We start from the raw sequence: 27,417 nt of genomic DNA, 5'->3' as shown, positions 1-27,417 counted from the left end.
GCATTTTGAAACCCGGGCGAGGGGACAGGTAGTAGGTCTGCCCGTGCTCGGGTGGAGCGCCAGAGGCACTCTTTTTTATTAGCAGGATGGAGCAGAGGATATCTGCGTCTAGAGAGAAGTTTTGCTCGGAACAGAGGGGGATAGTCCCGACCAGGTTCCGAATAAAATTGGGGTGGAGTTGGTCCAGTGTGATGCTAAAGTGCCTCAACACCTCGGGAATAAGGCGGTGGAGCGGGAGACGAAGCCCGCCAACTAGTTGTTCCCTGAAGATCACGATCTCATATGGACGGTGTTCCCAAGGGAAGTTGCCGGTGGGAAGACTATACGAGTACTCCTGGGGTAGGTTGAATTGCTGGATAAGGTGTTGAAGCATTTCTTGCATCATGACGGATGGACCGAACTAGTCCGGCACCTGACCTCGACGAGAGGTAGACGCCAGTTTTCCCGAGGTCACCCGAGCCTCGTGGGAAGGATGGGCGACGGCAAGGTCACCCCACCCGAGGTACACCTTCGTCTAAAAGATTGTCCCCGCTAGACATGGAAGGGAATGAACTGAGGAAAAAAGGAGAAAGGGAAACTCGGGGACTCATCAGGAAAACGATGCAACCAGACCAAGAGACCCGAGATGAAGACCCCAGACGCCAGCTTACGGTAGACGAAAGGTACTTTGCAGCGAAAGAAAATGACCAAGGTCCCCTGATATTTATAGCTAATGGGCTCGCGCGCCAACTGCCAGGATTGAAGCGATTTAACGGTCCTCAAGAAAACCGGCTGCGGGACTCTCAAGGCAAAATTAGTTTAGCGCGTTTTTTGGTGTCCGCGAAGTCCAGATCGTGTGATGTCCGCGTGTAAGCTGTACGTGACCAAGGTCTTCCTTCCAAATGAACCGAGTGCTAGAGCGGTCCGACCAATGATCCACCCAACAGAATGGCACGAGAACCATGCCAAATCCACCCAGCGCGTCATGAACTCTCCGCGCTGGGTCACCACCCCCAGCACGGGAAGTGGGGGGCAATTGATGAAGGACGATTTGGCCCGACCTCGTAGCCCAGGGACACATGTACATGACCTGGCCCAGTGTACAACTCAGCCTGACAACACGACCGCAACTCGATGGGAGAGATACGCCAAGTCCAACGCTGGCCACTTGGCGAGTTAAGCAACTCGCCGAGGACCGACACCTGGCCAATTTTGACTTCCACCAAGTATGGAAGGTCTCGAGCTCCCCTAAGAGGACCGGAGCTCTCCCTTCCCGAAAGGGGAGCACCCTAGCTCGTGATTAAGTGTCCCGACTGCACCTCGGGGTAGCATCGTCCTCCCTCCCCCCAGTGCAGGCACCTCAGCACCTCGGTACAGGGACAAACCTGCCCCAGATAGTCTGGTGCATAGTAGCTCGGTAAGTTGTGGGGAGCTCTGTCTAACATCCGTACCCACCGAACCCAGTGGCAAGGCTCTGATCCCTCGCTAGGCGACATTCTGTTTGCCTCCTCTGGAGGGCATGACACGTCTGTCAGGCCCGTACCTGGCAATGGCAGTTTGTGGCAGCAACTTGTGCCTGCCACACCTGCCCTAGCAGTAACGGCAAGGGCGAGGACGGTTATGCTAGGTTTGACCTGACTCCAACATAAAAGAACCCGAACCCACACAGAGAAAAGGTATTGAAGCTTAAGCACTTGGAGCACTCTTACTCTCTACTCTCTTTGAGATTTCCTTTAGTTCTAACTTAGCCATCGGAGTATTCCCACCGGGAACCCTTTACTTCCTCCTTCCTCTCAGGTGTCGTTCGTTCCAGTTAAAATCAAAAGTATGGCTTTTTGCAAAAGCTTCTTTTAGCAGCTTTTCCAAGGGAACCAGATCTGCAATTCATAGAATGTTCCTCGCACCAATATCACAATACTTGTAGCCCCGCATTAGGAACATTTCATATACTTATTAACAGGTGCCATTTGGGCCCGGTGCATTCAAAATTATCAAAAGCCCATCCTGAATTGCATCCCTAATTTGTATGCTGCCAGATGTTCCCAATTATTCACACACAAAATGATAACCAGTCAATCTTGGTTTGAAGATCAGATGAAGATAAAGACTGGATCCATTCAAGACAGCTGAACAAGAAGTTGCCCTGATCCATTCAAGACAGCTGAACAAGAAGTTGCCCTGATCCTGCAAACCTCGTTTAGCGAGGGATTGTGCAAGCCCATTACAGCATTTGTTAACATATACAAAAGCTTCGAGTCCTTTAATTATGGCGTTGCAATGGATAAATTCATTTCTGTCAAATTTTGTTAAACATGGATTCATTGCATCATCTAGAACAAATGAGATGGCATCTAGATATTGTCAAATTTTTATTGGTATTTAGATAAAATCACATAGCCCAGGCCAAGCATATTAAACACTATAAAAAACATATGTTTTAAAAAAAAAGTAGAATAAAACCCTAGTGAGCATCCAATTGTACCTAACAAATTGTTCCCGGCAGTCCCCTTTCATATTTTTGCGTCTAGGGGTATTAAATATCAATGTGCCGGTTTTGAGTTGGATCAATAAGACATATTAAATTGAACCAGTTCATAGTGAATGGTCTAAAGTATTTATTAGATTGGATTAGACCTAGTCCATCCCTAATGGATTTATATTTGATTAGATCATATTGAATCAATATTTGGTTTATTGATAAAAGATAAGAGTATAGGTGTCAATGGACCATGCTTAGGTCGCAACCAATTTGAACAGATTGGACAGTCCATACATTGAATTGGACTGGTCCGAAATGGTCCATAATATTTATCGGATTGGATTGAACCTGGTCCATCTATATTGAACCAGATCGAATTGACCAAATCTGATCCAATTAGACCTGGTCCATCTATATTGGGCTCATACTGGACTGGATCGGATTGTCAAGTCCGGTCAAATTGTGGAGATTGGTATAGGAAAGGAGACTTCAGTTTGACTAGACTTCGATAGCAAAGTGCAACCTTCTGTCATTTATTTGTGCTGGAAAAGTTGCAGCTTAAATCATTCTTCACAGAAATGACGCATGCCCCTGTTGACATAGAGCCTGTGTTTAAACCCTCAGGGCCTGCTGGAACAGGAAAAGTTGATGCAAAGTAGTTGAAGAACAGAGAAAAAAGCATTAGGTAATAGAGGTACAAGGTGGGAACATGATTTAAAAGAATTTGAACTGCATTGGGGCCGAACAATTGAGCCAGGCCCATTCATATTTTAACATAACACATGCTCGACCTCAAGCACTCAGGCTGCCCAAGTTGCAACTCTACTAGGCTCAGTTCGGAAGGAGTATACATATAAATATATATTTGTAGAGTGTAAAACCTTGTATTTAGTATTATTTTGTATGTATTTTTATTATACATATTTATGTTTTGGAAAAATTTTGGATAAATACCCTATAATTTGGCTCGAGTGACAATTTGGTCTTGAAACTTTAAAATGCGACAATCTAGTACCCAAGCTCTCAAAATGTGACAATTCAGTACCTGCAAAAAAAAATTGAACATCCCCAAATCCTAGCCTCTTCTATTCAAAAATATTGGTGACTGTTTAGAAGAATATAAAATTTGGGACTGTTCATTTTGTTGTCAATGTTTGGATGGTTGATAAAGAGAATTAGATGGCTTTTGAAGGATGTTTTTGACTTTTCAAATGTCACTTAATGGCTGATTAACGGTAAGTACTAGATTGTCACATTTTGAAAGTATTTTTAAAGTTTGGGGACAATTGGGAGTCCCTTGTGTATGGATATAGAACCCATGGATGGGTCCGAGGGCCCATGAATTTCCACCTGTACTAGTTTTGAGAATTATGAACACTGTTGAAAGGGCCCCATTTATACTAGAAATCAACATTGTTCTTACTAGTGAATTGGGAATCAAATTAAGAAAACACTTTTACATCACCCAAGCATGGTGATTATAAGTTTTTTTTTTTATTATTTATTTATTGCATGAGTATGAAAAGCTGATCGAACAAATTAAGAGGGAGGACCAATTTAACAATGGACTAAAATGCTTGAAACATATGACAAGTGGTATGTTGGCGATGGGGGTGTGGATACATCAATACATGATAGTTATACCATGGAAAATTAGCAATCATCGTCATCATCCAAGTTTAATCCCCACTCTATTCAGCCAGCTACAAGAGTCCTTCTTTTCTTTTCTTTTTTTTTTCCTTTTTTTTTTCATTTCATTCTATTTAAAGGCGTGTACATTATTAAATTAAGAACACTTGAGTTGCTTCTTACTACTTCAATCCATGTTCTTTTTGGTATATCCCAATGCCTTTTTAGCCTTTTCAAATTGCAACTGGTTGTTTCTTCTTATGGGTGTTGTCAAGGATCTTCTATGTACATGATTGTTAGTACTTGATTTTTCTCGGCCACCTAAATCCCAATTCACCCCAAACACCCTATTAGACCTTTCCGATTTTTTTGAAACATCGAAAAACCTAAATAACCCAAATTTCATCCCAAAAACCACTAGACAAGAAAACATCATCAGACCCAAGACATCTTAAAATACTTCCCCATAATTTTTCAATATAAGATTCCTTCATTTATCTTTTCATCAAGTAAAAATTCCATTTTGAGTCCTCCTATTAGCCTAAAACACCCACAATCCATATTCCTTTGATCATAACACATCTAAACAAATCAAAATACGCTATTGAACTATAGACACACCAGAACAAATCAAAATGCGCTATTGAACTATAGACACACCAAAACATTTGCCCATGAAATTTCAATCCAATATTCATCCATTTAACCATCTCATTAAAACCAATATTTTATCTTAGACCTCCTCATTGACCCAAAATTCCATAGTCTTGACCCCTAACCAATGAGACATCACCATTAATTTCTAGACATCCTAAAATCCATACCTATAAAATTTCACCCAAAACTACCTTCATTTGCCTTTCTATCACACAAATATTTTGTTTCCATACTCAACTTTTTTTTTTCTCATTTTACCACCTAACACCTATTACAACTAGTATTTGCAACCAAACACAACTTACTTTTTTTATTCAATAACATTGGGGTCATGTCTCAATGGGCATTTGGGGCTATTAATTTTTTATCAATGTTTAGATGGTTCATAAAAAAAATTAGATGACACTGAAAGGGCATTTATGAATTTTTCAAATGATACTATGGCTGATTAATAATTACTTAACGTAGATATAGGATTGAAGTATTTTAAAAATTTGATTACTGAATTATGACATTATAAAGTTGGAGGACCAAAATGATACTAGGCACAAATTATATAATTTTTTATTCAGCATTGGATCAGAATTTTTAAGACCAAAGTACAACTGAGATAGGTGCCAGCTCGATGCCAATTCACAGGCGGAGATTGGTGTATAGAAGAGGGTTTTTGACATTTTGAATGTTGCATATAATTCACATTCTGCATTGTGCCCGTCCGTACTTTCTTTCCCTTCATTTTTATCATTTTTAGTTGTTGGCAATAGCGGCCATAGCGCGAGAGGAGATCTGAATACTAAACTCATCACTGATTCACTGGTAAGATCTTTCACAAGTTCCACTTTAGACTCTCCTTTTGTGCTTACTAGAAACCTAATTTGTGTATGGTACTAGTTTTATTGCACTCGTTATTTCGCAGTTTTCGAACAAATCCTTAGAAGAATCTCAGCTGCTCGCAATTTCCTAGTTCGATTCAAGATGAGGTATCTCCTAGATTATCTTAATTTCTTAGCATGTTTGGGTAGAATGTTTGTAGCTGCACTTGATGGTTTGATTGTTTTTCCTAAATAAACTATTTTTTTTTTTTAATTTATGAATGTTTTTCCTAAGGAAACCTTTACCACTAAGACAGATTATGCGCCGAAAGAAATGTTTGTTTACAGCTGCAGTTGCGCGGAACTACTATGACGAATAAATGAATTGTTCACAGAATAAAATAGTGTTAATGAAAACCGTTTGGATGTAGAAAGGCAAGGATTAAAATGGCAAGGTAGGGTTGTTTCAGTGACAGTTGACGCTAATCATACAAGCATGGCGGTAAAATTGGAAGGAAGGACAATGTTACCGTTTTAAGCGTGGAAGTCGAGTTGCAGGAAGCCAAGAACTATATTATGAAATAAGTGGGAAAGCAAATAACTTAGTTTCCATCGTTCGCTTACTTAGGTTTACATGCAGAACCATTAGATTTATTTACCATTTCTGAACTCATCAAATGATTGTGTCGACTTTTGTTCAGCATTATAGAGCACTAATATCTCTCTCTATCCCTATTATGAAATAAGTGGGAAAGCGAATAATGTATGTGCGCGTGTGACAATCCCATGTGGAAAGAACGGAAGGTTCCCCTGAAGATGCTGGGGAGGTACCTCTTAGAAGCTATTGTTTAATCTATTGTTTTTGGTTATTGAATTTTGCCTTTTATTTAATATTAACCTATTAGCCTATTAACCTAAGTAAGTGCTTCTAATAGATATTACTTGGACTCCTGTTTTCTTTTGGGTGGGAATTTGTTTTTAAGCATAATTAAGGGAAAATATTTCATAGAAGTGTTAATCAAGAATTCATGGAATGTCAGAATCTGATGCATATTTGACAAGGATACTTCATGATGCCAGACATGTAGGAAAATTTACCTTTTCAGACTTGGAATGAGCTTGGATGTTGACAGTAGGTCTGAACATAAAATTAATAAGGATTCAAGGTGGCTGGGAACAGGTTAGGTGTTTGGACTTGGATGAAATTCTCAGGTGCGTAGCGGATCAGCAAGGGACTTTTCTGTTTTCACATCTGAACAGAGAAAACTAGAGGGAAAAAATTCTGGAATCAGGAGAAGGCATAGGAGTTGAACTCAGGGGACTGGATTATGAAGAAAAAAGGAAGTAGCAATGGGTTATAGCTTATATTTGTGGTTGCTGGGCTGAGTGTTATAAGAGTAGAAGTAAGGTTAACACAGAAAGGATGAAGTACAAAGAAGATAAAAGAGGATAACACTCACAGGGAGTCAGCACCAACAAGACAATTAAAATTATAAAATCTTTTTTATATTGATTAAGAATTTAAGACCCTAATATGGACTTGTTCGGGCTTGCCTCAAGGGAATAGATACAAAGGTGGCTCGTAGAATCAGGAATGCATAATGTTTAACATCACATTAACTATTTGAAGTAATGCAATAGGGGAAAAATAAAGAGATTGATAGTTTTACATGCTTGAATGTGTTTTATATGCTATGCTTGATTTTATTTTTAAATTTTCACTTTAAATATTTTTTACATGTTATGTTTATGAATTTTAACTTGAGATAATAGTTTTTTAAACATTTATTTTGAAAATTTAGTTTATATTTTTAATAAATATCATATTTAATGTTTTTTAATTTTTTGGATTTTTTTTTCTTGCCTTTTTTTGAATTTTAATAATTTATTTAGTTATTTTTTGCATTTTTGCGCCTCGTTTCAAAAAGGCTCACACCTCACCCTGTGCCTCATGCCTTGAGCACAAAAGGCCCCTTGCACTTTTAAAACACTACCTAGGCCTGCAAATTTTAGGGCCAGGCCTGGGTCTAATACTTCAAACCTGTGCCATGCCTAACTTGCATATATTTAAATATATGTATTTTATGCATAATGTACATATGTTATTATATGTTATATTATATTATTTTATATATAACTATTATAATATGACACAATATAATTGCATAATATTCTGTGTTATATATTCATAAAAAATTCTGTATTATATAATGTATAAAATAAATTTATATGCATATTATATGCCATTTAATATTTTTTTTGAGAAGAGAAAAAGTATGATTTCATTATAAAAGAAAAAAACCTTTGTACAACCAGACACTATACAAAGGGGGCAAAGTCACTTTAATTAAAAGTGTGCTGTCCTCCTTTCCTGTGTTTTGCCTATCTATATTCCCTATTTTGGCTAAGTGGGCTGTAGTGTTGGAAAAAAGATGAGGGACTTTTTGTGGAGGGGATGGAAGGAGGAATCAAAATGTCACTTGGTAAATTGGAAGAAAATTTGCTGCCCCAAAGCTAAGGGGGATCTAGGGATTAGATTAGTGAAAGATGTAAACATTGCATTGCTTGGAAAATGGTTATGGAGATTTAATGAGCAGTCAAATATCCTGTGGAGAAGGTTAATTGTAGCCAAGTATGGGTTAGCAGCAGGGAGTGGGAAACATAATAGGTCAAATCATTCTATGGATGTTCAATTTGGAAGGCAATTCAGAAAATACAACCTTAGTTTTTGAAGGGTGCAAAAATATATTAGTGGGAAATGGCCGAAGGGTTCTCTTATGGAAGGACCACTGGTGTGAAGAAGGTCCTTTGAAGACAATGTTTCCTGATCTGTTTGAAGTATCTACAAATAAGAATGGGGTTAGGGTTTAGTGAGGAGAGGAAGGAGCATAGGTAAGAGAGAGAGGTAAAAGCAATAGGGAAGAAGCACATTCATGGCCACACCAATAGAGTCTGTTCAATGTTTTGGCTGAAAGAAAACGACTGTTATTGTTACCTACTACAAGTGCGGGAGGGGTCTGATCAAGATTAATGGCTATCCGATCGAGTTGGTGGAGTCGGAGATACTTTGTTGTAAAGATTTCAAGCCCATTGTTCTATTCGTTAAGCATTGTTTCTCCGGTGATGATATGCAAATTTGAGTGAGAGGTGGTGGGCAGATTTCATAGATATATGCAATTTGATAGAGCATCGCCAAAGCATTGGTTTCGTACCACCAGAAGTACGTAGACGAATAGTCGAAGGAGATCGAAGATATTTTGGTCAGGTACGACGGAACACTACTTGTTGCTGATACTTGGCGTTGTGAGCCCAAGAAGTTTGATGGACAGGGTGCTCATGCGAGGTTCCAAAAGTCTTATCATTGAGGAACAGGGTTTGTTGTTGGAGAGGCTTCTCTTTCTGGAGTCGAATCGTTTGCTCACTCTTTTTGGTTTGTATTGGTTAGGGCTTCTATAAGGAGCGATCCAGTGACATTATGCTATTGAAGCTTGTTTGAGTTTGAAAGTTTTGAACATGGATGGTATGGTGCTTTAATTAAGTAGGCTGGTTGGTGTTAAGCTCTATTTCCTGGCCGATGTGAAGGGATTCATAGAGGCAATGAAACATGGTGTCTAGAAGGATTAAGTAGGGCTGGAAAGGTAGCATGGAGCATACTTCCCTCAACAGTTTTTTGGGCTGTGTGGTGTGAAAGAAATAGTAGAATGTTTTAAGGAATTAGACCTCAAAGGAAGTAATCTTAAGCAAAATACTAGGGATGGCTCATTCAAGGTTGGCAGTTCACCCTTTATTTAGAAATGGACATTCTCATTCTTATTTTATTTTGATTTCCTTTTTGTAAGGAGTAGATGGTTTTGTTCTGGGAATTGTTGATACTTTGAACCATGTTTGGTCTTTTAGGGTCTTTGTATACGCTTACGGTTTTCAAGAGATGTGGAAGGAAGTGACAGTGAATCCGGATGAAGAAGTTAGAGATCGTCTTAAGCTGCTGAATTGTAGTTTAGCTGGTCATTTTGTTAACTCCAACCTAGATGTGGAGAAGATCGAAGAGTGGGTCATTGCTGAGTGGCGACCTGAGAAACCCTTTCATGTTAGGAAGCATACAACTGGTTTTTTTCTTGTTCATCTTCAAAAGCACGGAGGAGGCAACTGGCAAGTAATATCTTGTTGAGTGAACAGAACAAGTTTCGAGAACCTGATCTTAGAATTGGGAGATGGAATCCTCTAGTCGGAGCAATCAGGGATATAGGTCCTCTAAATATGGTGTGGATTGCTTTTTTCGGGATACCCTTGCATGTGTGGAGCTTTCAAACTTTTAAGACAGTGGGAGATGCTTGTGGTAGATTTATACTCGATGATCCTAGAACAATTTCGTGGAGAAAATTTGCTGTTGCTCGTATTTTAATTGAAGTTGATGAGATCCACCTTGTTCTTACTTCCCTTTCTCTTTGTTTTGCCAGTGAATCTTTCAACTTGAGACTGGTCATTGAAGGATCTTACCCAACGAGGTGGATTGAAACATGGAATTGTGGAGAGGAGAGACCCAGAAGATTAGTTTGGGTTCTGGCGATTTTGGAGGGAAGACGAATAGTCAGGCCAAAAAGATTGGGCACAAGGTTGAAAATGAGGGTATTTTAGGAAGCAAAAATGTTTATGTTTCGGTTGGGATTTTTATATTTTACCTTGGGCCACATAATGGACAATGTAAGTAGAGTTCTGTTAGAATAATGTTAAAATAACTTAGTTGCAGATGTTAGGGCCTGTTTGGCTAAATAAAGTGTTTTTTATTTCGTTTTTATTTATGTTATGTATGTTATTGTACTCAGGGGCACAAGGGTCTTTTCCCTTGTATTTTCTGTCGCCCTATATATAGTAAAATAAACACTGGTGCTGCCAGTACTGTTACATTGCAAACCTTCTCTCTTCTCTCATCTCTTCTCTTCTCTTCTCTTCTTCTTCTCTTCTCTTCTCTCCTCTTCCTCTTATCTCTGGCTGGCCACACTGTCAAGATGGTATCAGAGCGGGAATGCTGATTAAGAGAGAGCAGATCGATCAACCCTACTGTCAAGAGAAGATTGGCCAACCCAAAGAACAGATCGAACAGACTAGCAGAACAGAAATCTGATTATGGACTATAGAATAGCTACAACTGGTACAGTTCTCCCTATTTGTCTCTTCTTTACTCTCCTTGGTCATGTGCCGAGTGAAAACCCTATGAATCTGGGGCGGTTGAATGCTGTCGAACCTGTGTAACCCTAGTTTTCTTGGATCGTGTGATCCTATTCATGCGTTAAGACAACTGTAGGTCAAGGATGACTTGTCTTCTTAATGGTTTGAGTTGACTATAAGTAAGAAGGATCTCTCCTGCTGATTAGTGGCTATTATACATTCTGGAATTCTGGTAGGTGGGGACTGTTAAAACTATACAGGTCTGAAATCTACTGAATATTACCTCAGTTTTTGTCCGGAATTTGGTACTGTTTGTGCTCAATCTGGTTGGTAAACCCGAGTGTGTGGGTGTGAACTGAGTGGAGCATTGTTTTGTGGAGTAAGGAGGGGTCGTAAGTCCGTTGTTTGGGACTGGTTAACTGCTTGCCCATGTCGACTGAGAATTTTGCTACTTTAGAGATCTCAGGGAGCCACAATGGAGTGAGTGGGGGAATGGATATGAGCTTTCCCATGGCTGTCATTCCCTTTGATGGTCTGAATTACCTAGAGTGGTCTAGGGGGATAAAACTCTACATCATTGTTAGGGGGCGAATAGGATACATCAATGGGAGAGTAAAGGAACCGAAGTATGGAAGTGCTGAGCATGATAGGTGGAACCAAGAGAACAGTATGGTAATGTCTTGGCTCTTGGTTTCAATGCTGCCACAAGTAAGGAAGACTTTTATGTGGGCTGAAACTGCTTGTGAGATATGAGAACAAGTGAAGTCCACTTATTCAGAACAGAGACACTATGCCAAGATATATCAACTACAAGTTGAATCTTCTACTTGCAAGCAGGGGGAGAGGAGTCTCGCGATGTACTATTATGATTTGACATCAATATGGAAAGAACTTGATCACTATCAGAATGTGAATTGGAAGTGTGATGAAGATGCAAAGGCCTATAAGTCACTTGTATCACAACAATGAGTGTTTGCCTTCCTCCTAGGGCTGAATCCGTCATATGAGTCCATCAGGGTATAGATCTTGGGTAGTAAAGACTTGCCATCAGTCCAGGAGGTGTATGCCTTGGTGCAGTCAGAAGAAAGCAAAAGAAGTGTGATGAATGGTGTAGAAGGGGAGTCAGTTTCCCTAGCGGTCCAGGGAAATGCAGATAGAAATGTCGGAGGTGGCTTTAAAAGGGGTGACACTCAGAAAAAATCAGAAGATAAAAGCAAGCTTTGGTGCACTCACTGCTAGAAGACACGACACACGAAAGATACATGCTGGGATCTCCATGGAAAACCTAAATGGGCACAGGATTTGGGTAAGAAGTCAACACCGGATCAGGGCAAGAAACCAGGCCAGCAGAATAAAAATAGGTATAACTCAGCTAATATGGCATCGACAGAGACTAGTCCTTCCGTAACTCAGGAGAGACATCCCGGTTCTGACCCTAAGGAAGATATTATCAACTCCTTCTGTGAACATTTGGAATTGTATGGTAGGACTCTCCGCCAGGTGGATTCTGGGCCTACTCCTACCTCATTTGCGTCTACATCAGGTAATGCCACAGCCTTCCATGTGTCATCTCATACTACTGATTCACCTTGGATTATTAACTCTGGAGCCTCAAATCACATGACTGGTAAGTCAAATTTGTTCCAGACATATAACCTTCTCTTTGGGAGAGATAAGGTAAGACTGGCTGGTGGTTCTTTTTCTACCATAGTTGGCCGAGGCACCATATCTCTCCCACTTGGCCTTACTCTTCCTAATGTCCTGCATGTTCCGAAATTACCTATTAATTTGTTGTCCATTAGTAGTATTACTCACTCTTTGAACTGCTCAGTCACCTTTTTTCCGTCTTCATGTGTGTTTCAGGATTTTACCTTGGGGAAGACGATTAGTAGAGGAAGCATGGTGGATGGTCTCTACGTGTTGGAAAATCATGCTGGTCTAGTGGCGACTGAGTCCACAAGTTCGTCGAGTGAGAGTCAGGCCTATTTATGGCATAGTCGTTTAGGTCATCTTTTTTTTGAGTCGTTAAAAGTTATGTTCCCAAAATTGTTTGAGTCCTTGTCAGTGAGTCAGTTACAGTGTCAAACTTGTTAGTTGAGTAAGCATTGTAGAAGTTCTTTACTTTTACGAAATAAAAGATCTGAATTTCCATTTCATATTGTTTATTCTGATGTTTGGGGCCCTGTTACTCTACCTACTGCGGCTGGCTATATGTATTTTGTTACTTTGATTGATGATTATTCTCGATACACTTGGGGTTACCCTATGCGATCTCGAGATGAAGTGCCACAAATTGTGAAAGATTTTCAACGCATGGTGTTCACTCAGTTCCAAACGGAAATTCATATATTCCAGTCGGACAATGCAAATGAATATTTCCTTAGTGATCTCACGAAGTTCTTTGCTTCGAGTGGGTCACTTCAGCGAAGCTCTTGTGCCAGGACACCCCAATAAAATGGTGTGGCTGAATGAAAAAACCGTCACCTTCTCGAAGTTGCTCGTGGTTTGCTGATTCATATGAATGTGCCAAAACAGTTCTGGATGGATACAGTATTGTGTGCGACATATATCATCAATCGCATGCCCTCTCGGCTACTAGAGTATAAAGCTCCACATCAGCTCTTGTTCCCTACAGTTCTGCTGTCCACCATTCCGATGTGTGTTTTTGGGTGTCGTTGTTTTGTCCACAACTTGTCACCTACTTGTGGTAAACTTGACCCTCGGGCTGTTCCTTGTGTTTTTCTTAGTTACCCTTCATCTCAAAAGGGGTATCGTTGCTATGATCCCATTGCCCGCAAGCACTATGTTTCCATTGATGTCCCATTCTTTGAGAGTCAACCGTTCTTCTCGGTTTCTCCTCAAGGGGAGAGTAGGGTTGAGGAGAAACAGACGACGACTCAGATTCAACTACCTCCTTTACCCGATCCTCCTCCGTTCTGGGTTTTTCATCGTCGCCATAAGAGCCAGCAGAGTTCAAGAATCGTGGAGCCGGACACTATGCAACCAACATCATCGGATTCACCCGAGGCAGATCCGTCTCATCAGCCAGGTACACTTGCTCCCATTGCTCCTTTAAATGTTGATTCACCTGTCACCAATGATCTTAATATTCCTATTGCTAAGAGAAAGGGTGTTAGATCTTGTACCACTAATCATCCTATCTCTAATTTTGTGTCCTATGAGCAAGTTTCACCTTCGTATCGTGCCTTTCTCTCTTCTATGGATAGTGTCTCCGTTCCTAAGACCATGGTAGAAGCTTTGTCAAAACCTGAATGGACAGATGCAATGCATGAAGAAATTGATGCCTTACACAAAAATGGTACTTGGGAGTTGGTAGATCTTCCTGAGGGGAAGGAACCAATGGGGTGCAAGTGGGTGTTCACAGTGAAACACAAAGCTGATGGAACTGTTGAAAGGTACAAGGCTAGACTGGTAGCAAGAGGCTTCACACAGGTATATGGAGTAGACTATGCAGAGGCTTTTGCTCCAGTAGCGAAGATGAACTCTATCCGGATTCTCCTTTCCTTGGCAGCAAGTCTTGACTGGGATCTTCACCAATTGGACATCAAGAATGCCTTCTTGAATGGTGACTTGGAAGAGGAAGTGTACATGACCCAACCCCCGGGGTTCTGTGCCAAAGGCAGTGAACAAAAGGTGTGCAGGTTAAAAAAGTCCCTATATGGGTTGAAACAATCACATCGGGCTTGGTTTAGTAAGTTCCATTTAGCAGTCCAACAGATGGGATTCAAACAATGCCAGTCAGATCATACCCTGTTTGTGAAAAGAGGTGAAGGTAGTAAAATTGCAGCTCTTATTGTGTATGTGGATGACATAGTGATCACAGGAGATTGGGAGGCTGAAATCTAGTGACTAAAAAAATTCTTGGCCACTAAATCTAGGCCCCTTATGATACTTTCTTGGAATTGAAGTTGCCCGCTCTCACAAGGGCATCTTTATTTCCCAACGGAAGTATGTACTAGATCTACTAGAAGATACAGGCAAGTTGGGGGTAAAACCATCTGATTCACCTATTGAACCTAATCACCATCTGGGAGACAGTCAGGGAGAGTTTTTGAAAGATGTAAAGATGTTCCAGAGACTCGTGGGGAGACTTCTGTATTTGTCTATGACCAGGCCCGATATTGCCTATGCAGTGGGTGTCCTTAGTCAATTCATGCACAGCCCGATGACAACTCACTTTGAGGCTGCAGAGAGGATCTTGAGATATCTCAAGAAGTTTCTTGGAGCTGGTTTGTTGTTCCAGAAACACAGTCACTTAAAAGTGGAAGTATATACTGATGCAGATTGGGCAGGAGCAGTCAATGATCGAAAGTCTACCAGTGGTTATTGTGCCTTTGTAAGAGGAAACCTTGTCACATGGAGAAGCAAAAAACAAAGTGTGGTGGCTAGACCCAGTGCTGAAGCAGAGTATAGAGTGATGGCTCATGGGGTTGCGGAAATCATGTGGATAAGAAATCTGTTAGGTGAACTGGGTTTCGCAGTAAGCAATCCTACGCCACTCTACTGTGACAATAAAGCTGCCATCAATATTGCTGCTAATCCAATTCTGCATGATAGGATGAAACACATTGAAGTGGACAAGCATTTTATCAGAGAGAAACTTGAAAGTGGAGAAGTGTGCACACCATATGTCAGCTCAGAAGAGCAACTTGCAGATATCTTCACCAAAGATCTTCATCATGTGCGGCACAAAGATTTGTGTGACAAGTTGGGCATGATTGACATCTATGCTCCAACTTGAGGGGGAGTGTTAGAATAATGTTAAAATAACTTAGTTGCAGATGTTAGGGCCTGTTTGGCTAATTAAAGTGTCTTTTTTATTTCGTTTTTTATTTCTGTTATGTCTGTTATTGTACTCAGGGGCACAAGGGTCTTTTCTCTTGTATTTTCTGTCGCCCTATATATAGTAAAATAAACATTGGCGCCGCCAGTACTGTTACATTGCAAACCTTCTCTCTTCTCTCCTCTCTTCTCTTCTCTTCTTCTTCTCTTCTCTTCTTTCCTCTTCCTCTTATCTCTGGCCGGCCACACTGTCAAGAAGTTCCAAAGAGAATTAAAAGTTGTGGGGCCCATGCGAACTTAACTGGTGGGGCGAATGGGTTGGGACACATGGGAGTAGGAAGAAAGGAGAGTTTTGGGGAGACGAAAGAAAAGGAAAAGGCTGGATTATTAGAAGACGAAGAGACAACTCAGGTAGGAAAAGTTGGAGAAGGTTTGATTGTGGTCCATGCTTTGAAGACAAAGGTCATTATTAATGCTGGAGAGTGCTCTCGAAAGCATCATTTCAATTTAAGGGTTCTGAACAAGAGAAAGCTTAAGTGACTTTGAAAGTTATGCACACATTTCAGTTTATATTTTCTGGGAAGAGGCTTTGGAGTATGAGTCCAAAGACTGCTCGTGAAGTGTTTCTGAAGAGTGCTCAATGCAGAAGCTCTAGTGTTCCCCCTCTTAACGATGAAAGGAAGAGAGGGAAGAAAAGTTCGATTTAGCAAGCAGGTAAGTTTATCTCTTTTGGTGACTTTGTTGTCGAGATCTCTTCATTTTCGACAAAAACATGGACTCTGAAGGAGGGGACTCAAGTTGCTGTTTATTCAGAAGGCTCGGACAGTCACAAGGGAGGTGGTTTTTGGGGAAGTAGCGAAGGAGTTAGTGAGGTGGGAAGGGGAGGACAAGGAAGGATTGTTTGGAAGGGCTGGTTGTGGAGGGGATAATGCTAAGAGAGAGTTATCTGATATCTGAGTAAAGATACTGTATGTCAACCACAAGTACAGAAAGCATTTCGGTTATGGCAAGCTGAAGTCATGAAGAAAATAAAGAGAAGGTTGCTGAGAGGGTGAGAGGGTGAGAGGGTGAGGATCTGAGATGGGAGAATTTGTGGAGGTAGGCCGTTGGAAAAAAACTTTGAAGATTGAATCTAAGGAGCTCCTATTTGAGGACCTGAGATTAAATGGTCAGCTGAGCTTGAAAATCAGGGAAGCAAAGAGAGGGATGGTGCTGTTAGAAGGGTTGGGGGTAATTGAAGGGCTCAAGGAGTTTGTGGAAGGTGCAAGTAACAAAGGCAAGCAAAATAGTTGGAAAGAGCTTTTCTCAGAATCTGGAAGAAGGGTTGTTGTAGAGTGTAAGAGAAACCTTAAAGGTTATTTTATCTCCTTGACAGAATTTTTTGGCAAGGGTAGAAAGCAGATGATCTGCTTTCCAGAAGGAAGGAAGAGTCAGGGCTGGAAGGCAGTTCTTGGCGCCTTATGTGAACTGCTGAAATGCGTGAGTGTAAAAAGAGAAGCAATAGTGAAAAGGAAGATAAGCAGGTCTAGTAGTATGGTGAACAAGACTATGCAAGAGACTCCTTTAGTGTTAGCTGGGGCAGGCATTTACAGAATGGGAGTAAACATACAGAGAGGGGATTGGAAAAGTAAATTGATAGTTGAAGCTTCAGCTCCCATTCTTGACTGGAGGAAAGTTGCAGATCTGTTAACAGCAAGGTTAAAGTTGAAGAGCACATTTATTTTAACATCCTTTGAGAAGAACAAGACTTTGCTGGATTTGCTTGAGAACAGAGTAGAAGTTGAGGCTTTAAACATCCAAGCTAAGCTTGGAAATTTCACAGTATCAAGATGGTGTCCGGGATCAAACTCCAAAGATTTCTTTGTTGAAGATGGAGTGCTGGTGCATCTGTTAGGTCTTCCCTTTCATTTGTGGAAGCAAGAAACTGCTGAAGCCATTGCTTTGATGTGTGAAGGATTACTAGGAGGGGCCTTTTGGGGGAGACCTTCGTTCAGCTTCCATTTTATTGAATGGAGTAAAACCTGAGGAGATACCTCAGAAGATAGAGGTGCTAGTCGAAAGGCAGTGCTACTCAGTGTGGCTGGCTTCATCCACTGAATCGATGCTCTGGAAAGAGGCTCGTATGGAGGGAGATGAGAAGGTTGAAGAAGAAGAGCTGCGTGGCAAGAAAGGGTTGGAGGATTCAAACAAGAAAAGCACTTTCACTAAATTGGAAAAACATTTGCTGGAGAAACAAAAGGGTAGTAGGCAGGGGGTGGGATTTACGCGTGTGGACAGGGAGGTTGAAATCGGCAAGAGTTTAGGGCTGTTCTTTGGGGTGGGGGGGGGGCGAAGAGTTTGCTAGAAAAGCTTTTGAAAACGATGATGGGTTGAACGTTGTTCGATCCTGAAGACTACCCGATGTCTGAAGGGTGGTTTTATATTTCCTTTTTGTCAGTTTTGAATCTTTGAAAGCCTTGTTGTATGAAGAGGATGGGGGGGGTCTCAGTTCTTCTTTGGTTAGTCTTGTGTCTTTGTAAGGTTTGTTGGGGTTGGTAGAGGGTTCGGGTGTTATCTTAACACCCCTGTAGTGCTGTAATCTGCTTTTATTTTTCAATAAAATTTTCTTTTATTCTTCAAAAAAATAAGGGGCAGAATGGTATATCCTCAGTTCAGTCTCTCATTGTACAAGGGCTTCGTTGTATTTTGCAGTGTTTAGAAAATTGGGCCAGATTGGCTAGTCAAACTGGTTGAACCGTGACCCTGAAGCCTTGACCGGTACAGTCACACCCCAATAACTGTATTTACTAAAAACCCAGTGAAAACTGGCTGGTTTAACCAGAAAACTGGTGAACCGGTACCAGTTTCGTGAAATCGCCCAGGCCATTAATTACTTGAAATTTTAAAATGAGTTTGAGAAGACTTGAACCCATGACCTATTATTTTCATATATTACTTAATTACCAATTGTCAACCTCTTTACTTGTGTTATTTAATGACTCTGTATTGTATATATTACTTTATTACACATGTATTTTAAAGAAAATGTAAATTATGAGACTTGAACCCTGGTCATTTGTTTTAAAAATTTAGGAATTTGCCATCCATCCACCATATTTAAGTATGTAAAACGTATTATATATAGTATTTATATAACTTGTAGCATATATACATATATGCCATATCATCATGGTTTGACCTCCAGTTTGACCTTGGTTGAACCTCTGACCCGTACACCTCTCCCTTCTCCAGTTCTATCCCAGGTCTAGTTCTCTGAACATTGGTATTTTGACCTTTTGATTATAATGAAATATTTTACCTTACAGTTCAAAAAAAAACCCAGAGGATGTACAACAGAGAGAAACAAAAAGATTCATCAAAAGAAAAAAAAAAAACGGAGAGAAACAGAAAGAAAATTAGACCACTATCCCTTTTGAGCTTACAAAAGGATTTTCAAAATAAAAAGAGCTATAACTTGTTCTATCCAAATGGAACTGAGCTGCTGACCAAGAGAACAGTTTGCCCACTACTTTCTGCCACACTGCCTCAGCTTGGCAAACTTTGTTCTGAAAAATCCTTGCATTCCTTTCCTGCCATACAACCCAGAACACTGCTTATGGAATCATTTTCCAAATTGCATTTCCTTTCTTACTCAGTCCTTTGATCTGCCAGCCTTTCAAAAAGATTTCAATAGATGCTGGGCAGCATCCCTTGAGAACAAATATCTTAACAACTTTCACCCGAATCAAACATCATTCCTCTAATTAACAGGTTGTCCTTAGTGAGGATCTTATTCAGATAGGCAGACCAGACAAAGAAATCTACCTTTGAGGTAATATATTTGCACCAGATTATGCCCATAGGAAAATCCTGCCTCTTCTTCTGGGGTTAATTTGTTGTAGAGAGATTTTACAGTAAATTCCCCAGATTTTCTTCCAGCCACAGTCTTCTATCTTCTAAAGTAGTGTCAATTTGCAAGCTGTAGAGATCTTCTAAAAAGGGGATTCCATAAACACTCACCATTTGAGATCTGCATATAGTCGGCTACTTACACATCTTTATCAACTACAATTGCAAAAAGCTCTGGGAAATCATCCATCAGGCAATGATGTCCACACCGCACACCTTTCTAGAACTCTACTTTGGTTCCCCTTCCCGCTTCAAACTTAAACTCCTTTGCTAAAAAACTGTAGCTTTTTTCAATTCCCTTCCACATTGAGCAACCATATGATTGATTTGCTTCTCTAGGATCCCAGCCCTCATTTGCTTGGATGACTCTCTTCCATAGGCCAAACCTCCAAAACCACTTGCCTAGAAGAGCAACTTCAATTCTCTTAGCCTTCTTATGCCCAACCCTCCATTTTTCTTAAGCTTACGAGTTGCGATCTTTTCCCCACTTTATCAATGAGTCTTTTTAGTGTCCTTTCAACCTTTCCATAAGAATTCTGTCATTCTTTTTTCAATTAAGGATGGCATACCTGCTGGAATTGGGTATGAGGGCATCAGGTAAACAGGAAGAGAAGACAATACACTCTTAATCAAAGTGTGCTTGCCCCATTTAGATAGGGTATTTTGTCTTCAGACAGCTAATCTTTTCTCCACCCTTTCTACTATTGGTTCCCATTTCCAAAATGGATTTTGCATTGCATTTGGCCCCTAAAGGCATTCCCGAACACTTGATTGGTAATATTCCCACCTTAAAACCCCAATAATGTGCCCACTGTTGCAGCTCCTGAATCTCCCCACTGCCACCAACTCACTTTTATGAACATTTAGATGTAACCCTGAGACGATCACAGGGTTGCCATCAAATAATCTTAACTGATCACGAGATGCATTACAAAGGAACACTGAATCATCTGCAAACTGTAGAAGAAGAATTTCTACTTTTTCCTCTCCCACTGTGAAACATTCTAAAAAACCTCCCAAAACTGCTCTCAGGACCATTTTACCCAAAGCCTCCATTATAAAAATAAAAGGGGGGACGAAGGGTCGCCTTGTCCTAGATCCTTTGAACTCTTGAAATAACCACAAACTACACCATTAAGCAGCATCCTAGAAGGAGGGGTAGATACATACACCTTCATCGAATTCCTCCACCTGGAACTAGAATTCATCCTCTGCAAAGGATAATCCAAAAAATTCCAATTTACATAAAATATTGTGTGTGTGTGTGTGTGTGTGTGTTTTATATTTATATATAAAAGATATAGGCCCAGAATCAGGCCCGGTCCGGCCCATGATCACCTCTAATAACATATTAATACTCTCTTGCAAATGAATTGGGGTAAAGACACTCAAATTATGCTAGTATAAACTAGTATAGTTTTCCATTCCTTAAGTTCTTTTATGCATATGTATACATATACGTACAATTATATTTAATCTCTAAGCCGTATTCCAGGTTGAGGAATCGCTACCTTAAAATTTTATTAAAAACAAAAGGATGGGTGCACTTAATATGAACTAAAACTTTTCCCTTACCTCAATTCTCTGAGTTTTATATCTTCTACTGCACTACTTGGATTGTGTAGATCTCAACAATTTTGTTAGTTGTTTGTAAATGCAAAATGTTTATAGCAAATTAGCTATTTGGGTAAGCTTATTAACAATGCCTTCTCTTTTTGCAGTCGGCCAATGGAGGAGGATGCCAATGTAAGTTGCTTAGAAATGACTTTTAATAACTTTCTGATATAAAATCTGTATTTTGGTATAGTTGTGGGTCTTTAGATCTTTGTGTTTTTTAATAGTTTTTTGGTGCAAGTTACTTGATATCTAAAATACTTATATTTTTGCATTTTGTGCTTCAAAATGAAGTCTTATCCCATTATTTTTCATTATGTAGCCTCTAACTGTACATGGACTATACTTGTATGAATTTTAATTTTGATTAATAAAATATTGGAGAAAATCCTTAAACCTACCCTGAAGTTTCTAACAAATTTTAAAACTCCCCCTCGCCTTTCTAAAAGGACACTAACATCCCCTGTTGACTGACATGGCAGGACAACTCATTCTTCCATTAGTTGCTTTCAGTATATGATCAGACACATAGTTTTGAAGGCACCAAGGCAAGGCTAGGCGACATGGGGTGCCTTGTCGCCTAGTCACCTAGGCAATGGTTTTTTCTTTTTTAAATAAAAAACATGAAACCTGGGGTAGTTCCCCTAGGTTCCACAGTAACTAGCAATCATTATTCATTAATAATTATCTATATTTTTCATAAAAAAGTATAAACTTTATAGTTTATATTCAAATATAGAAAATCCACATATTCATAAGAAGAAAAGGAGGAAAGAAAATAAAATTCAAAACATATAGGGGCTGAGCCCTGTTTTTCTCCTAGGAAAAGAAGAAAATAAAAGCTGGAATATTTTAAGTCTTTGAGGGTTCAGGACACCATACACCAACATATGTGTTGATTAAACCCTAACAAATAAGAACATGATGAAAAGAAATTAGTATATAAGCCCACAAGATGAACAATTTAGTTTAATATTTTATTTCTATATTTTTTAAAATAAATTAAGAATATAAAAGTATTTCATTGTGTCTCGTACAAATTAGCTTGGCAATTAAGTGAGGCCACCCTTCATGAGCACCTTGTCGCCTAGGTATTGCCTTGACAACTATGATCAGACATGACATTAAAGTTTGATAAAATCCAAATAGTGATTCTATTCAACTTGACTTCAAATCAAATGGACCAAGAAGCCTACTGTAACTTACCTTTAAAATATCATTCATTTTAACCACATCACCGAACAATTTCTATCCATTGAAGTTTTATAAAAGTAATCAAATTTTGGATTAAATGCCTACCATGGAACCAAATTTTAGAGGTGACATATTTAGAGGACAAGACTGGCTTCAGCACGAGTGGTTTAGATCTACTGTGAAGTCCATTAATTTGGCCATGTTAAAAACCAGGTGACTCACCTATGACTAGGGCAGTTTTGGTATTTAGATTCAAACATCTAAAACCCTATAAGGGTATTCTTGATATGTTTCCTGTTCCGTCAAGGTCAACAGTGGAATCCTTTGAAGGGGATGTTTAAAGATTAGGATAAAACTGAGAGGAGTCTGAAGGATTTTTCCCTAAAATCCCATCAGGGCATCCTACTCTTATGACTTGGCCATCTTGCTTCATTGGATGTTAAGTTAAATAGTCTGATTTGTATTTCCCTCTTGCATGAGCATAATAGAGTTTCCCCCCAACATTTTTTTTATTATCTAAATATATATTTTTTAATTCTACTTTTTATGTCTGATTTTTTTTCATGGTTGACCACTTTTACTGTTTTCTACTTGCTATACCAACAAGGGAAATAAGTTAATTCATAAAAAAGGAAGCAATCTAAAGTTACCTAACACATTCACCTTTGCTTTTTTTTTTCTTTTTTTAATTTATTCAACAGGACTAATTTCAATAACAAAACTTCAAATGAGTATTCATTATTCACATGCAGAACTTACTAAAAAGTACCAAGCTGTGATTTAGTAGGAAAATGAAGTTAATATTTACCATAAATAACAAGTACAGAACTCCTATATATATTGTATTTTAGGATTGTATATTAGAAAAAAGTATTTCCTAGATGTCTTAGTCTTTATATTTGAACTTGATTTATCTCATCCACTTCCCATCAAAATAGGGTTGCCTTGTACATTGCACCCATCCTGAAAATGGTTAACTAGGTTAAATAGAGGTTAAATCACTTATTCACATTTGCAAATACTTCATTCAATTTTCTTGTTTGCAGGTAAAGAATGAGGAAGAGGAATTTAACACAGGACCACTTTCTGTGCTCATGATGAGTGTTAAGAACAATACCCAGGTAAAAACAGGGTTGATACGACACACTGTCCACAACAATTATTTTCATGCATGTATCATATTTACAAGATCAGGACGCACTGACACAGGTTGGTTGGTTCTCATATAACACATTCTCAATTTAAGTCACTAAAAGTTTATCCCAACTATATGGGGTTGGCCACATTTGTCTTCTCTTTTTTGGATCAATAACAGAAACTTATATTATTAATAATAAAACAAGATTACATACAACACTCCAGGGAGAGATAAAATGACTTAACTTTCCCCCAGAGAATCCAAAAAGAAATTATAAGTTAGCCAAAACATGTAGGGGCATCTCTGTTGATAAATTGTGAATACTTAGATTGTTTTCACCACTTTCAATTCATGCACTTTTCAGTCGTTCTGTAGCTCTCCTAGAACCATGACCATCAACTTATATTGGATTACTTAATCCTGTTTCTTTTTCTTTTTTGGGGGGGTAATGGAATTACTCAATTCTTACAGATGCAATAGGTGGTATATGCAAATGCCATAACCATCTTAGCCTATTTCTTCTCATTTTATTACCAATTGATGTTCCTTTATGAGCTTTCTGCCCTTCTATCTCATGTCTTTATCTTTGTGTTACTCATTTATGGACATGTTGCCTCTTGATTGCCTGAAGTGAAGCTGCACTCAGCATTGCTAGTCATGTTGCCTTCCTACAAAATTTATTTTTCAATCTGAATATATTCTTTCCTTACACAATTGTCTTGATGCTCCTCTCCACTTGATCCACTTCATTATAATTTTATGGATGACATCCTCCTCAGTAATTCGTTGCTATCTTCTCTATCAAGTATCAATTAGCATAGTTTTCAAGGCACCAAGGTGAGGCTAGGTGACAGGGGGGCCCCTTGTCACCTAGTCACCTAGGTGATGGATCTTTTTTAAACAAAAAACATATATCCTATGGTAGTTCCCTAGGTTCCATAACCATACTACCTTAATAATTGTCCATAATTTTCATAAGAAAAGTATAAACTTCATGTCAAAGTAGGGAAAATCAACATATTCACGAGAAGAAAAAGAAGAAAGAAAAGAAAATTAAAAAAAAATATAGGGGCTGAACCTGTGTTTTTGTTATGGAAGAAGAAGAAATTAGCTGTCTGTGAGGGTTCAATACAGCAGTCATCAATGTCTATTTTGATTAAACCCTAACAAATAAGAAAATAATAAAAAGAAATTAGTATATAAACACTCAAAATAATCTCAGAAAATTAAAACCATAAAAGTATTTTATATCACAATATACAAAACTGCTTGGTGATTATGTGAGGCAAGCCTCCAAGGGCACCTTGTCGTGGCGTTGCCTTGACAACTGTCAATTAGAAATATAGTTTCAATGGTTGATTACCAAGTTGGTTTTCTGATATGCTTGTTGTATAGTAGTTTTTTCTTGATTATTCTCTTCTAAAACATCAGTGTCTCATAAGTAGGGCTGGCAATTTTGACCCAAACCCATCTGACCCACCCAACCCACCTGCTTGATAACCCACCCATCCCTGCAGTGGGTCAATATGGGTCAAGTGACCCATTAGGGTCAGGGTGGGGTTGGGTCAAGGATACCCATGGGTCGACATCTATTAGATTTAGCTAGGGTTTATTAAAGCTTTACTTTCTCTCTCTCCACCTCCGCTGAAAGAGAAAGCGGAATCTCTCACTCTCAACCTCTGGTCTTCTATTCTTCAAACCTCCAAAGATGATGAAATAGCTTCTGCTCCTTGACGATTTTGCCTTGTTCGAAAGCTTCTTCAACCTTCAATGCGAGCTCTCTCATGGTGGCAACGTTGGACGAAGCTTCAGCTCTGAATCTCATACAACAGCACCTCCTTCAAAAGTTTCTTGAGCGATTTTACCTGAAGATGAGTGGAACATCTGCTTTTTGGAGATAAATCACAATGATAATCAATATTCTAGACTTTTCCCTTTCGACCTGAAGCAAAACCCCAAATTGTTGACTTGGCTGCCCCGAAATCCCTGAGTTCTAGTTTCAACTTTCAGCAAATGGCATTTGTCGATGAAGATCTCTCCCTCCCGCAAAGAAATTTTGACGAATGCCCAATACAGCCATTGAAGCCTGCGGCTTTACAGCAAGTATTTTCCTTTCCCAATTTCCATTTTAGAAGAAATATATACTTACTAACATTTTCTGTGTTCTGCTGTTTTGTTGAAATTTATATTTTATATTTTTGATTATTAATAATCTTTATATTTTATGTAATTTCTAGTTTTTGGGTAAAATATATGTTTTGTTTGAATATTTTCTCTGTTGTTTGCAATTTCTGTTATTTAGTTAGCTGTAATTTCTTTTGAAAATTTATCATTTTCTATGTTATTTTATGATTTCTAAATATAATTTTATTTAACTTTTGAATAATTTTCTATATCTTTCTACAATTTCTGCTAATTTATAAAATATATGTTTTTTACAACTTTCCTTGTCTCTATGCTTTCTTTTGTTATATATATATTTGGAAATTTCTATTAGCTTCTTTAACTTTCCTACATTTTTATACCTTTTGTTCTTTTCTCTACAATTTTTACACTTTCTTGTATTTTTTTGGTTATTTATTTGCATTTTTTCTTTTTTCTATATTTTTCTTGTTTTTATGAAATTTCTATTTTTGCAAAATTTGTGTTTTTCTACAATGTTTTTGCATTTTCTGAAATTTCCTGTAATTTCTTGCATTTTTTGTATTCTACTACAATTCTCTTTATTTTTGTACTATTTATATTTTACAATTTATTTTTTTATTGTTTCATATGTTTTTCTGCAATTTATTGCATTTTTCTGCAATATTCTATGTTTTTTATACAATTTCTCTTTTATAGTTTTATTTAAAATTTTTATTATTTCCTTTTTTTTCCACTTCTGATGGTTTTATACGAAATATATATTTTTTACCATTTTTTGTGTTTTTTATGCATTTTTATAGTTCTCTGTTTTTATACAATTAGAAGAGAAAAAAAATAATAAAAGAGGCTTAATTTGAAGTAGAGGGTCAATTGGGTGGGTTGGGGTGGGTCAGGGCCAAACTGGGTTGTGACCCACTTTGACCCTCAAACGTGGATGCCAAACGGATTAGTGGGTCAATATGTGTGGGTTGGTACTCAACCCACACCCATCCAACCCAACCCACCCATTTGCCACCCCTACTCATAAGTCTGATATTACAGCTAGTGTAACTTTACATATTGCTGTATCTGCTGGTCTCCAAAAGGAAAAGAAAGTTGGTCTGATTACTTTGTCGAATATTTTGTTACCATCATCGTCAGGCATTTTCTTTCCTTCTTTGGTTCATCTTGGAATTCTCAAATCTCCTGTTCTGTCATGTATATACCTTGATGGTTCTTAGGTGAATGAAGTTCATTTTTATATTTGTAAGATTTAGTGTGATCTTGGTAGCTAGTTTTAGAATGCACCAATGGTATACTAAGTTCTTTCTGTTTAGGTGCTTATCAACTGCCGGAACAATAGGAAACTTCTTGGCCGTGTAAGAGCCTTTGATCGGCACTGCAACATGGTTCTTGAAAATGTTAGGGAGATGTGGACTGAGGTTTGTTTATGAAATCTCTCTCTCTCTCTCTCTCTCTCTCTCTGAATATAAACATTCTGAATTTTTGGTGCAGGTACCAAAGACAGGAAAGGGGAAGAAAAAAGCCCAACCAGTCAACAAGGACAGATTTATCAGCAAGATGTTTCTTCGTGGGGACTCTGTTATCATTGTTCTGAGGAATCCCAAGTGAGATAACCATGCTCTGAGGCATTTCCAGATCATTACTAGTTTTCTAGATAGTCAAGTGAATCTAGATTGTCATATGCTCCAGCCAGCATGGTAGTAGCTGTAGATGTACATTTAACAGCCCCCCTAAATACAATCTTTTCTTTATTTCTTTCGTTTGCCATCCAATAGTTTTCTTGTATTAACTTCACTGAAACCTAAAAGTTGTTACCTATTATCGGTATTGCCATTCCTATTCATTTTTTTGCGAAAATTCCCGATTAGTATCCTGTACTTTGGGCCTAGTGCCACTTTGGTCCCTGAACT

The 27,417-nt window shown here is 38.8% G+C and overlaps 1 protein-coding gene and 1 pseudogene across 4 annotated transcripts; both read left to right on the top strand.

Annotated features, from left to right (window-relative positions):
- Positions 1-5,159: 5,159 nt before the first annotated feature.
- LOC148867538 (Small nuclear ribonucleoprotein family protein) lies at positions 5,160-27,334 on the top strand. 4 transcript variants are annotated; one of them, XR_016109386.1, is made up of 7 exons: positions 5,288-5,560; positions 5,661-5,724; positions 21,135-21,159; positions 23,268-23,430; positions 25,115-25,462; positions 26,821-26,925; positions 26,999-27,334. XR_016109386.1 is itself a non-coding variant. In XM_088975689.1 (6 exons), the coding sequence occupies exons 2-6, from the start codon at positions 5,720-5,722 to the stop codon at positions 27,113-27,115; spliced, it is 327 nt and encodes a 108-aa protein (XP_088831815.1). In that variant the 5' UTR covers positions 5,160-5,560; positions 5,661-5,719; the 3' UTR covers positions 27,116-27,334. The 4 variants fall into 4 exon arrangements, 2 of the variants coding, with proteins under 2 accessions (XP_088831815.1, XP_088831816.1); XR_016109385.1 differs by having other exon boundaries at positions 5,361-5,560; positions 5,636-5,724; XM_088975689.1 differs by lacking the exon at positions 25,115-25,462 and having other exon boundaries at positions 5,160-5,560; positions 23,268-23,342.
- Positions 8,339-9,066, top strand: LOC148867539 (small ribosomal subunit protein uS9-like; annotated as a pseudogene).
- Positions 27,335-27,417: the final 83 nt, after the last annotated feature.

This window comes from Nelumbo lutea, chromosome 3 (assembly GCF_056320005.1).
Source record: "Nelumbo lutea isolate HS-2025 chromosome 3, American lotus-T2T, whole genome shotgun sequence".
Lineage (NCBI taxonomy): Eukaryota > Viridiplantae > Streptophyta > Magnoliopsida > Proteales > Nelumbonaceae > Nelumbo > Nelumbo lutea.
The sequence above is the reverse complement of the archived record's forward strand: the minus strand, read 5'-3'. Positions and strand labels throughout refer to the sequence as shown.

Coding starts and splice junctions, on each gene's coding strand:
- LOC148867538 (XM_088975689.1), top strand. Junction 21,160..23,267: donor CAATGGAGGAGGATGCCAAT/GTAAGTTGCTTA, acceptor TCTTGTTTGCAG/GTAAAGAATGAGGAAGAGGA. Junction 26,926..26,998: donor TTAGGGAGATGTGGACTGAG/GTTTGTTTATGA, acceptor TTTTTGGTGCAG/GTACCAAAGACAGGAAAGGG.